Source organism: Fopius arisanus, unplaced genomic scaffold (assembly GCF_000806365.1).
Source record: "Fopius arisanus strain USDA-PBARC FA_bdor unplaced genomic scaffold, ASM80636v1 scaffold00020, whole genome shotgun sequence".
NCBI classification, from domain to species: Eukaryota; Metazoa; Arthropoda; class Insecta; order Hymenoptera; family Braconidae; genus Fopius; species Fopius arisanus.
Window position 1 is genome coordinate 332,128 of NW_011887759.1, and position 10,290 is coordinate 342,417.

Consider the following 10,290-nt stretch of genomic DNA (forward strand, 5'->3'; position numbering starts at 1 on the left):
GCCAATCCTCTTTCCGTGATCCATTGCACAATAATCTATTGATACGAAGTGATTATTCATAAGGAAATTATTTTTTAATTTGGCTCATTCCATTAGTATTATTCCAATTACAGTTCCGTTTTTGACCATTGAAATCAGGTTAGCCTTATTAATCATATATTTATGGTTCAAACGTGATTTAATATTGTTATAATTCCCTGCTGAATGAGTCAGAGGTGTATAATTCTAGATCTAGATAAACTCTTGGATAATCAAAATTTCGGAGGTTCGAATTGTAAAATATTGTCATTGCTTTGCATTGAACATATTAAAATGAAGAATGCCATGAAATATTTATAAACATTATTAATTTCAGTTGAAATGCTACTATCCTGAAGGATAAAGTCGTAACTATAGAATCTGCAGAAATCATTGGCAATTATTGCCTGAGGCTTTGATTAATCGATTATATCGAGTTCGGCATATACCATTTTTGCATATCGCGTAAGTTCTCGTTAATTATGGGATCTTCAAAAGGAGACGACTGGACTTATACTAGGAAGAGGACGGAGGAAACGAAATACAAGTGGACGATAAAGGATTTTTCAACCATCCCCCAAAAATGTGGAGATAAAATTCAATCACCTTCATTCTTCACCGAAGACGGAGAACGAGAGTGGAAACTCGCGTTCTACCCTAGTGGTTGCAATTTACTTCATCCGGATAGTGTAGGTCTTTTCGTGACTCCACTAATGCCGGAAGATGTGAAATTTAAAATTGAGTTGACATTAGCTATTTTCACGCCAGAGGAAATGATTAGATCACGCAACTGTTTCATTCAATGGAAAAAAGACATGCCGGACTGGGGCTATCAATGCTTCATAAAGAGATCAGAATTGTTGTCATTAAAAAATTCCAATGATAGTATCATTATCCATTGCGATATGAGAATATACGACACTGCCGTCGTATCAGCATTTGACAACATTTCTAGTGATCTAAGTAAATCACTTAAGTCGCAAAAGCGTTCATTGATCAATGATTTTCGTTCTCTTTTTACCGATCCACAGTTCAGCGATTTTCGCATCATAGTGGGGAATGAAATATTTCATGTGCATAAGAATATTCTAGCAGCTCGGAGTTCCACTTTTGCAGTTATGTTTAAACACGAGGAAATGGAAGAAAATCGTAAAAACGAGGTGAAGATTGAAAATATGGATTCGGAGCTGGTGAAAGGGATGTTGGAGTATATTTATACCAGTGAAGTACAAGATCTTGAAAGGCTAGCCTGTGGACTATTGGGGGCGGCAGAGCAATACGACTTGGGTGGATTAAAGAATATGTGCATGGATACTATGTACAATCTTCTCACTGCTGAGAATGCCGCCGATATTTTGGTGCACGCCGATCTTTACCGTATTAGCCGATTGAAAGAAGATACTATTAACTTCATAAAAGAACATCTCACTGAGGTGCAGTCCACGGAAAGCTTCCGAAAAATTTCGAATGCTGGTCTGTTAATGGAATTACTTCTCGCAATCGGCAAACAAGATGGCAAGACTAATAAAACTGACGAAAAAAATACTTGAATTCGTTCTATTACCTATGGACTTTTGATATCTGTGTATTATTATTTTTACTATCATTGCAATTCCAATATTTTTACGAAAGCAATGAAATTTTGATATCCCCCTTCTAATAGATAATAAAAAATTTAATAAAAATAATGCAAAATGTCAACTGCTTTAAGTTTTCGGTACATATTGTTATGTTCCATGGTGAGGGGGTAATTCATAACATTTTGTCCAATTGAAATTACTCTTTTATTGTATTTGAGGTATTTCACGCGATTTCAATTGAAAAAAAAAGGGTTTTTCCATTTTGATATGAATTAAGTATCTGGTAGAAAAGGACAAACCAAATTGTTTTTCAACTGCTATGCAACATACAAAATTTCAATTTGAATTTTACCCGCGTCAGTATCATGTCGTCACAGGATTGAATTCAAAACCGACCTTCAGCTTCAGGAGGAAAACATACTGACTCTTACTGACTCTTGAGCGAGTGGGAATTGGAGGGAACGACGAGCAAGTGAAAATTTATCAATTTACAGTGATTGAAGATATTTCATAAATGTTATAAGTTTTTGGAAAAATGCCTACGTGTATCGTACGCAGATGTGGCTCGTGTTCGTCAAAAAAGTCCGAGGAAAATGGCCAGAGGGTTCGGTATTTCTCTTTTCCTCGGGACAAGGAGATGCAGGACAAGTGGTTGAAAGCCCTCAAGAAAGAAGATAACAATGTCAATGTCAAGAATGGTAGGGAATGTTTATTCATTAATTTTTCTCCTCAAATTTCAAATTCCGAAGTAAGTGCTTTGTTCCACATCGACCATCGGTCCATATTGGTTATGATTCTTTGGTGTCAGTTGAATCATTTCTCGTAAATGCTGTTAGGCATCGAAGCAAATCAATTAAGATCAACACTGGAAGCCTTCATTGTCTTCCAATGATTACCGTATAGTCATAATAAATCATTCCATGGAATTGAATTGTAATGGAAAACTTCATCCCTCCCTTGACTGTCCTTTGGATTCATCAAATAAATTTTTTTTTTCACCGTTTTATTCCCATTTTTATCAGTTAGCCATTCTTGTGATTCGGTGTGCTTTGTTTAAAACAAGAATTTACAATGAATTTGGATAAAACATCGTAAGATAAAATCAAGAAGTTTGGGGGAAGCTGTAAATTTGTGTTAATTTATCTTGCAACAATGTATTGAAATCCCATGATTTCAGCGAGAGTTTGCTCTCGTCATTTCGAGGAGAAATGTCTTCGTAAGGACTGGAGAACAGAAATGTACAACTACTACCCTATGAGGGCGAGATCTCTAGTTCCAGAATCAATTCCAACACTCAATCTCGGTTATCCAACGCCTCCACCCACTTCCCCAGCGCCGTAAGTATTCCCTTTCATTGTTTTCAAAATATTATTTGATGCGTAAGCAGAATCAATCGATTGAACTGAAATTCAGTACAAAATTAAAATGATGGGAATGTGAATTATTTAGGAGTGCACCGGCACCTCCGGTGCCCGTAGTTCCCAGTGTTTTTGGACCAAATCCTGTCGGGAGACCCCCCAAAAGACCAGCGACGGTCTCTGTCCAGGATATGGGTCCGTCTGATGCTAAAATACTCAAACTTCAAAGTACTAATAAAGAGGTGAAGCCGGGGAAGAATAAAACTATTGTTTCCATTTCAAACATTTCAAAGGGGTCAGTATTTTGAATAAAAAATATATAGAGTTTATGAGAAAAAATGAAAAAAAAAAATTCTTATTTCTACCAGGCGAAGAAAAATTGATCTCTCAGACCCCGAAGCTGTCCAACAAGAGTTCAATCGCCTGCAATCCGAGAACAAATCCCTGAAGATGGCCTTCATAAACCGAGCCCTGGGTGAGGACTATCGGCGCCTTGAAGAGGAGAACAGACGTCTGAAATTGGAGAATAAAAACTTGAAAGTGAGCCTGAAGGGTTCGAAAACGAAGGAGCAGTACGAACAGCTGGAAGACGAATATTTTCTTCTCAACGAAAAACTGAAAACAAGTGTCCCCAAGGCCGAGTGTATCAAGCTCTTAAGCCAGATGTTCACTCCAGGGCAGATCCGTGCTATTTTCCTGCCCGTTCGGAGAACAGTCAAGTGGTCAGCTGAGGACATCTCCGCAGCCATCACTTTGAGGAGTGTCAGTGTTCGAGCCTATCAGTATCTCAAGACCAAACGAAACATTCCCTTGCCTGGACAGTCCACTCTTCGCAAGTGGATGGCCAATATGAAGCTGGAGGAGGGAATTCTCGAGTCTGTTCTTCATCTGATGAGCAACAAGGCTGCAGAGATGGAAGAACATGAGAAATTGGTATCTTTAAGTTTTGGAGAGGCTGATCTATCGAATAAACTTGAGCCAAGTAAAAAAACCATTGACAAGAGAGTTCGTACACACCAGTGTGCCATGGTCAGGGGTTTATTCGCAACATGGAAACAGCCAATCTATTACACCCACGACCAATCATTCACCAAAGAAATCATCTTGAAGATTATCGATCGTCTCCATCAGATCGGATTTACAGTCGTCTCCATCGTCAGCGAGATAACTCGAACCAATTTGAAAGTCTGGAGTGATTTGAAAATCGGAATCGACGAGGACGAAAATTGTTATTTCCCCCATCCCAATATACCCAACTCCAAGGTCTTCGTGTTTACTGATGCGCCATTTTTACTGAAATCTCTTCGTAATTTGCTGTTGGAGTCTGGAATCGATATCGATGGAAAGATTATCACTAAAGATTGTATTGAGCGTGTTCTTAATCTGAGGACACCCGATATGAAAATAGCCGAGAGGATAACTCAGGCTCATTTGAGAGTGGTGAATTGTGATAAGCAGAGAGTGAGACTGGCAGTGGAGCTCCTATCCGACGAAGTGGCAAAAGCAATTGAAGGCTTTGGCGTAATTGGCGAACTGCAGCAGTACAACTGGAGGGAGACTGCGGACTTCATAAAAATTGTCTACGACTGGTTCAAGGTGTTCAATTACACTGGCAAGATTGACGAAGAGTCGGTGCAGTATGGCCTGGGATATGGAGCCAGCCTAGACGATCAGATCACTAAACTTGAAAAGATGACACTGCTTATGGGACAGATTCGCAGTGGAATTGAGGATGACTCGATGATCAACATCCAGAAGTGTGTCATAATGAATAATTGTTCGTTGTCTCAGCTGTTTATCTACCTGGGGGACAGATACGCCACCACGAAGTTTCCCCTGGAATACATTCTGACAAACAGACTTAATATGGATGTACTGGTGCAGCTATTCGCATACCTGATTTCCAGGAAGGATTCAAAAGATAAATACAGCCCACTGGACTTTAAGTATCGGCTGAGGTGGTACATGCTGGGAGAGAGTGCAGAGGCGGTTCTGGAGCAAGGGTGCGGGGAATCGAGTTCTGATGGAGATAAATGGGAGGATAAGGCCGAAATACTCACAAAGGATTTGTGGCAATTGCTGAGAAAGAGGAAGGGAAAAAACGCGACTTCCATTATCCATGATGATAATGATGATGAGTAATCACTGCAAGGGGACAAACAAGGTAGAGAGAAGGTGCTGAGGAAACGTCGGGAAATTTTCGTTGTTATGCAGCTAGTGAAATCGATTCGATAGAGACGTGGATTTTTTTTTTTCATTTGCTGGAGGTAATTTTTAAAATACGAATGTAGGAAAATATCGTTCGTCACTCGGCCGAGTGAACCCTTCCGACGATTGTGTTTACATTTCTCGGCTCTGCACTGTAAACTGTAAACACAATTGCCAGAAAAGTTCTTACTGGCCTAGCAACGAAATATATTATAACAAAAATGTAGGATAAATTTTCAATTGTAATTCATCTCAAAAAGTTTCACTCACATTTCTTACCGATTTTTCTGTGTTACAGAATACAAAAACACCTCAGGAATTCTCTCTGCCCTAATGCATAATCGTTTTCTGAGTGAAACTGTAAATAACATGGACTTCAAGGAGTGAAATTCGCACCCATTTATTCGTAAAAAAGCTGTTTGTCCGTTGAAAAAATATTGAGTGCAACAGGTTAAATAAAAATTTCCTAGCTAAAGGCGATTTCTAGCATTTCATTTACGTCAACAATTTTTTCTCGAGGCTTTCCCTTTACTTTTCCTCTCTCCTGTTCGACATTATCGATTTTCTCCCACTCTTGATACGACACAGGGCGAATATTCCTGCTCTTGAGGATTTTCATAATTTCCTCTGATCCTGGCTTCGACTGTGTTGGCTTCAATTCTTCGAGAATTAAACTCGCGACATTGAAGGCATTCGTCATGGTCGAAAGGATGACGCCGACAGGTCCAGTAGCGACCCATCCGGCTGCGTAGAGGTTGTCCCCAATTTTCCCAGAGGAATTGACGACTCTTCCTCGTTGGGGATCGAAGGGTACTGACGGTTCGATCGGGACTGATTTATATCCGATACTTCGAAGCACTAGACCACAGGGAATTTCCTCAGATTCGTTCGTGGCCACAGCTTTCTGATCAAGAATGTCCTCACCCTCTAGTTTATTCACAGACAGTTTAATTTTCTCTACTGAAGTTGAACCAATAATCTCCTTGGGCCCTCTACGAAAAATTGGAAGAAATTGTTTAGAATTGGAGTTTTCCGGATGCATTCGCTCTGAGAGATTTTTTAACATCAACTCAGTGAGTCGTTTTCTTGGTCGTACAAGCGTTGGGACAACATCTGCGACTCCCGTGAAGTCCTCCGGACGCCAGATTGTACTGCAGTTTTTTAATTTCGTCATTTCTCGAAGTTCTGCTATGGTGAAGGCTGCCTGAAGGGGCCCACGTCGGCCGACCATCCATACACGTCGGATTTTACTGACAGAGAGATGATCTAAGGCATGGCAAGTTATATCTGTTTTTTTCAACTCGTCGACAGGAGTTAATAAAATCCTCGCAATATCAACAGCTACATTCCCCTGGCCCAGAATAACAGCCTCTTCGACGTTTAAATTAATTTCCAAACCGCTATCCGACGGAACTCCGTTGTACCAGCCGACGAATTGTCGTCCAGAAATTACGTTGGATAATTTTTCTCCTGGAATTCCCAATATTCTGTCCTCTTCAGCTCCATAAGTTAATAAAACTGCATGGTAATTGCTCCTCAATTCCGTAATAGTCAGGTCCTTCCCCACGTTAACATTTCCGAGAAACTTAAGCCGAGGATTCTTGGCGGTTTTTTTAAAGGTGTTGATGACATTTTTTACTTCTGGATGGTCTGGAGCGACTCCAAATCGAACCAGACCGAAGGGAACGGGTAAACGCTCTATAACATCCACTTCCACATCGTTAGCTGTCTTTAATAACTGCTGTGCAGCATAAAAACCAGCAGGTCCAGCTCCCACAATACAAATTCGTGCTTTTGGAGCTTTAGTACAGAAATTCCGAACACACTGGAGCACTTTAACGCCTCCCATCATTCAAATGTTCTCTCTGAAACATTAAAATTTTGTTTTTAAATTAATATCAATCAAAAACTGATTTTTATACTGATTCATTCATCTGGTAATAATTTCGTACTGAGTATTTCAAGAAGTCGGATAGTGTGAAGATTAGGATACATTTGATGGTGAACCAGGTGAAATCAGATCACTGCCCAATGTATTAAAACTCTCAGGACCTTACAATATTTATAGAGAATTATTGGATTTATATTTACAATTATATCTGTTAAACTTACACTTTTACAAAATCTTAGACACCATTACACCGCCTCCTCGCACTTTGAAAATTACAATCGGGAAAGGATAATATTCGAAATTTCCACCTAGAATTATTAGTTTTTATCACTTTATTGGCGCAATCTTGAAAAAATGAGACTCATTACTCTCGTTATCACAAATATATATTAGTTAAATGAAGACAATTAATTAAATACAAATAGAATTATAAAAAATTATAATTGAAAAAATACAATATCACGATACTTGCAGACTTCATATGGTCACAAATTTTTCTTCATTACGAAGACCTACTGATTTTTTCAACGATGTGATTGATAACATGTTTGATCGCCACATGATTAATCATCAGTATACTTTGGTACATCTCGCAGGCTGCAAAAAATTAAGGTAATGAGGTGATTAATTACAGCTCCAGGGCGAAGGATGCCAGTTGATTTCCTTACCACATAATAATTGAGAAATCGGGAAGATCGATATCACAATTTTGTTGCTTTCCCTGGCGTTATTTGCTGCCTCAATGATTTCGCGGAAGTTGTCAATCATTTTTTTCCTGTTTCGAAAATTCTCTAGGGTCACGACTACCCCTAGATCATTTTCCGCCTCTATCTCGAGTGTCTTGAAGGCATGACCCAGAAGATACAGAATTCCAACATTCAATTGCGACAATAAACAATACCCGAGAAGAACAATTGAGTCATTCTCCTCGATGCTCTCGAGTATTTCATAAATCTTTTCTATCAGATTGGTATCAACTTTGTCCGTGAGCGAAAAGGAAAAAACTTTTTTGTCTTCTCTTCTCATTTTTTCGATGAATTCAGTCTTTGCTGCGGCTTCTGGGAATTCCAGATTCAAGTTAAATTCATCCAGTACGTGAAAACCAGAGATTAAATTTTTGAGCATTCTAGGAAAACAGAATCTAGAGCTCTGAATTTTCTCATAAAATTTCCCAAGATTAATCATTAACGGTCCTGAATCGTTTGGTAGCTGCAATAAATACGGCAGGATGTGAGGGAAAATTCAGAAATTGATCAATGAAATAAACAACGAATGCAGAGAGTAGAGGAAGACTACCTTGAAACACACACTCACACAGTTTTTCTTTTCTTCCCAACATCTCAAACTCTATAATCCACGATAACCTCCATGCATCTCCCGCCCATAAAAGTTTCAAAGAAAATCTTACAATGAATTTAAAACTCGCTCTTCCCGGCACGCCCTGCATGTCCTCCTGCAGTCTCTTGATTCTCTCTTCCCCCAGCATTTCCTCCTCCCGTTTCCTATCATTAAACGATCCATCCGAGAACTTGAAATGTGTGTCTTTGTTGTTGAACATCGAAATTCTCCTCTTCCCAACGAGTTCCTCCGCCTTATCCACTCTCTTCACCCCATATCTCGCAATAAATGCCTCAGCCACAGCATCGCGAATCTTCCAAACGTCATCCTCCACCCCCTCCTCGAACATCCTGATGTTATTCTGAATGACCTGACACTGATGGCCCTTAAAAAATTCTCCAGCCTGAATGATCTGTTCGATAAACTTGTTAGGCAGATCTTCTCTGCGAAACATTGAAGTCTCTTTTCCTCTCATTTCCTCTCCCTCCTCATACCGACTCGTCAGTACCGCCAGGTGTTCCTTGACGACGTCTCCTTTGAATCCCAAACAAACAACATATACCTCTGAATTCCCCTCTTTACTCGTAGCAGGCTTATTCAGCACAACCCTCTCAAAACAGCACCTCATCAGGTACAGCAGACAGACAGTCTCCTGCTCAAAGATGGTGAATATTTTGAGAAGAAAGCTGCCCCCATTTTCCAGGAGGTGAAGAGCAGCCACAGTCTCGCAGTAGTGTAAATGAGAGACCACAGCTTCCTGTTCATCAGGTTTATCAATACAACTGATGCTGCCATCAGCAGTTACTAGCATCGCTTTACCTCGTTCCCTCCGGAGCAGCCCCTCGAGATTCTCCAGGGTCATGAGGTTACCAGTCTGATCCTCTCCGAAATACCAGTGCCCTTCAGTGTGGAGAATAATTCTATCGTCGGTTATCATGGTGGAATTGCTGTTGGCCTCATAATAAGGGTTCAGAGTGGATGCTGTCCAGGTCCAAGTGATATCTGGATGATTCACCTTAAGGAAGTGATTGAGGGACATGACAAAGGCACCTGGGGCCTCACAGAGGTGTATAGAGTGCAGTTTTCCAGATTGCAGCACACCGGAAGGAATGAGGGGGAAGGAGGACAGGTTCTCGTAGAACTTGCACCAGGCCTGTGTAAGGAACTCGGGGTTTATCACTGTTCGGAGTTTCTTGTGGACCTCGCCTGCCTGATTAGTGGTACCTGTGTGTTTCTGCCACTCCATTAACTTAAAGTCGTTTAATCGGGATTTTGTGGTGTTCAAGGAGATCTTCAGGGCCTGTAGGGCCTCAACCTCCCAAGGATGACCCACAAACATTGAGGACGGAGGAGCGAGAGTAAAACTCTGGTCATTCAACAGCTCAAAACGTTTCGAAAACAGTCTCTCCACTGCTTCAACTATTTTATGCTCTTTGTGGCGAGTGTTAAAGTGATTGCGGATGTGATCATATGGTTGAAAGGATAATGGCCTGTGTTTTTTCAAGCGTTCCGATGCCTTTTCCATGGTCTGAGGATGATAAGGTAATTGGATAATTACCTTTGATCTGGATGAAGTGATGGATCCCGCTTCCAAGGTGTTTTTGAAGTTTTCTATTATATTGGGGTATTGGGATAGGAGTCCTCTACGACGAAACAGACGAGTGACCGAGCCGCTTGACGGCTCCCAGCGAACTCCGTTTGAAGTCTTGAATTGTTCGCCATTTACGCTAAGATTATTAGATTGTTAGCTTATCCAAAAGAAACAAGATGAATAAGAACATATCAAAGAGGGGGTGCGTGCATCAATCCAGAGAACTATTTTACTGATAAGGAAGGACTCGAGTACGAAAGCGTCGATAACCTCAAAACTTTCAGTTTGCGAGATTGAGTGCAGGCA

General features: G+C 40.4%; 3 protein-coding genes across 6 annotated transcripts; 1 reads left to right on the forward strand and 2 right to left on the reverse strand.

Annotated features, from left to right (window-relative positions):
- The first annotated feature begins 19 nt into the window (after positions 1 to 19).
- LOC105264275 (speckle-type POZ protein) lies at positions 20 to 1,668 on the forward strand. Of its 2 annotated transcripts, none has more exons than XM_011301046.1 (2): positions 20 to 265; positions 356 to 1,668. In XM_011301046.1, the coding sequence occupies exon 2, from the start codon at positions 501 to 503 to the stop codon at positions 1,566 to 1,568; it is 1,068 nt and encodes a 355-aa protein (XP_011299348.1). In that variant the 5' UTR covers positions 20 to 265; positions 356 to 500; the 3' UTR covers positions 1,569 to 1,668. The 2 variants fall into 2 exon arrangements, with proteins under 2 accessions (XP_011299348.1, XP_011299349.1); XM_011301047.1 differs by having other exon boundaries at positions 20 to 138.
- Positions 1,669 to 5,548: 3,880 nt separating this feature from the next.
- On the reverse strand, positions 5,549 to 10,151 carry dare (NADPH:adrenodoxin oxidoreductase, mitochondrial). 3 transcript variants are annotated; one of them, XM_011301051.1, is made up of 3 exons: positions 7,277 to 7,357; positions 7,117 to 7,216; positions 5,549 to 7,029 (listed from the first exon to the last, which is right to left on the reverse strand). In XM_011301051.1, exon 3 carries the CDS (start codon positions 7,014 to 7,016, stop codon positions 5,631 to 5,633), a length of 1,386 nt encoding a protein of 461 aa, XP_011299353.1. In that variant the 5' UTR covers positions 7,017 to 7,029; positions 7,117 to 7,216; positions 7,277 to 7,357; the 3' UTR covers positions 5,549 to 5,630. The 3 variants fall into 3 exon arrangements, with proteins under 3 accessions (XP_011299353.1, XP_011299351.1, XP_011299352.1); XM_011301049.1 differs by lacking the exons at positions 7,117 to 7,216; positions 7,277 to 7,357 and adding an exon at positions 9,952 to 10,151; XM_011301050.1 differs by lacking the exon at positions 7,117 to 7,216 and having other exon boundaries at positions 7,277 to 7,356.
- aft (adrift) lies at positions 7,374 to 9,958 on the reverse strand. Its single transcript, XM_011301048.1, has 3 exons — positions 8,464 to 9,958; positions 7,724 to 8,264; positions 7,374 to 7,652 (listed from the first exon to the last, which is right to left on the reverse strand). The coding sequence occupies exons 1-3, from the start codon at positions 9,916 to 9,918 to the stop codon at positions 7,558 to 7,560; spliced, it is 2,091 nt and encodes a 696-aa protein (XP_011299350.1). The 5' UTR covers positions 9,919 to 9,958; the 3' UTR covers positions 7,374 to 7,557.
- Positions 10,152 to 10,290: the final 139 nt, after the last annotated feature.

What these genes read in the sequence shown, in the direction of transcription:
- LOC105264275 (XM_011301046.1), top strand. Translation starts at nt 501, where the DNA reads ATGGGATCTTCAAAAGGAGACGACTGGACTTATACTAGGAAGAGGACG.
- dare (XM_011301049.1), bottom strand. Translation starts at nt 7,016, where the DNA reads ATGATGGGAGGCGTTAAAGTGCTCCAGTGTGTTCGGAATTTCTGTACT.
- aft (XM_011301048.1), bottom strand. Translation starts at nt 9,918, where the DNA reads ATGGAAAAGGCATCGGAACGCTTGAAAAAACACAGGCCATTATCCTTT. An exon ending in GAGCGAGTTTTAAATTCATT is followed by an intron (nt 8,265 to 8,463) that starts GTAAGATTTTCT and finishes TATTTATTGCAG; the next exon opens with CTACCAAACGATTCAGGACC. An exon ending in GATTTCTCAATTATTATGTG is followed by an intron (nt 7,653 to 7,723) that starts GTAAGGAAATCA and finishes AATTTTTTGCAG; the next exon opens with CCTGCGAGATGTACCAAAGT.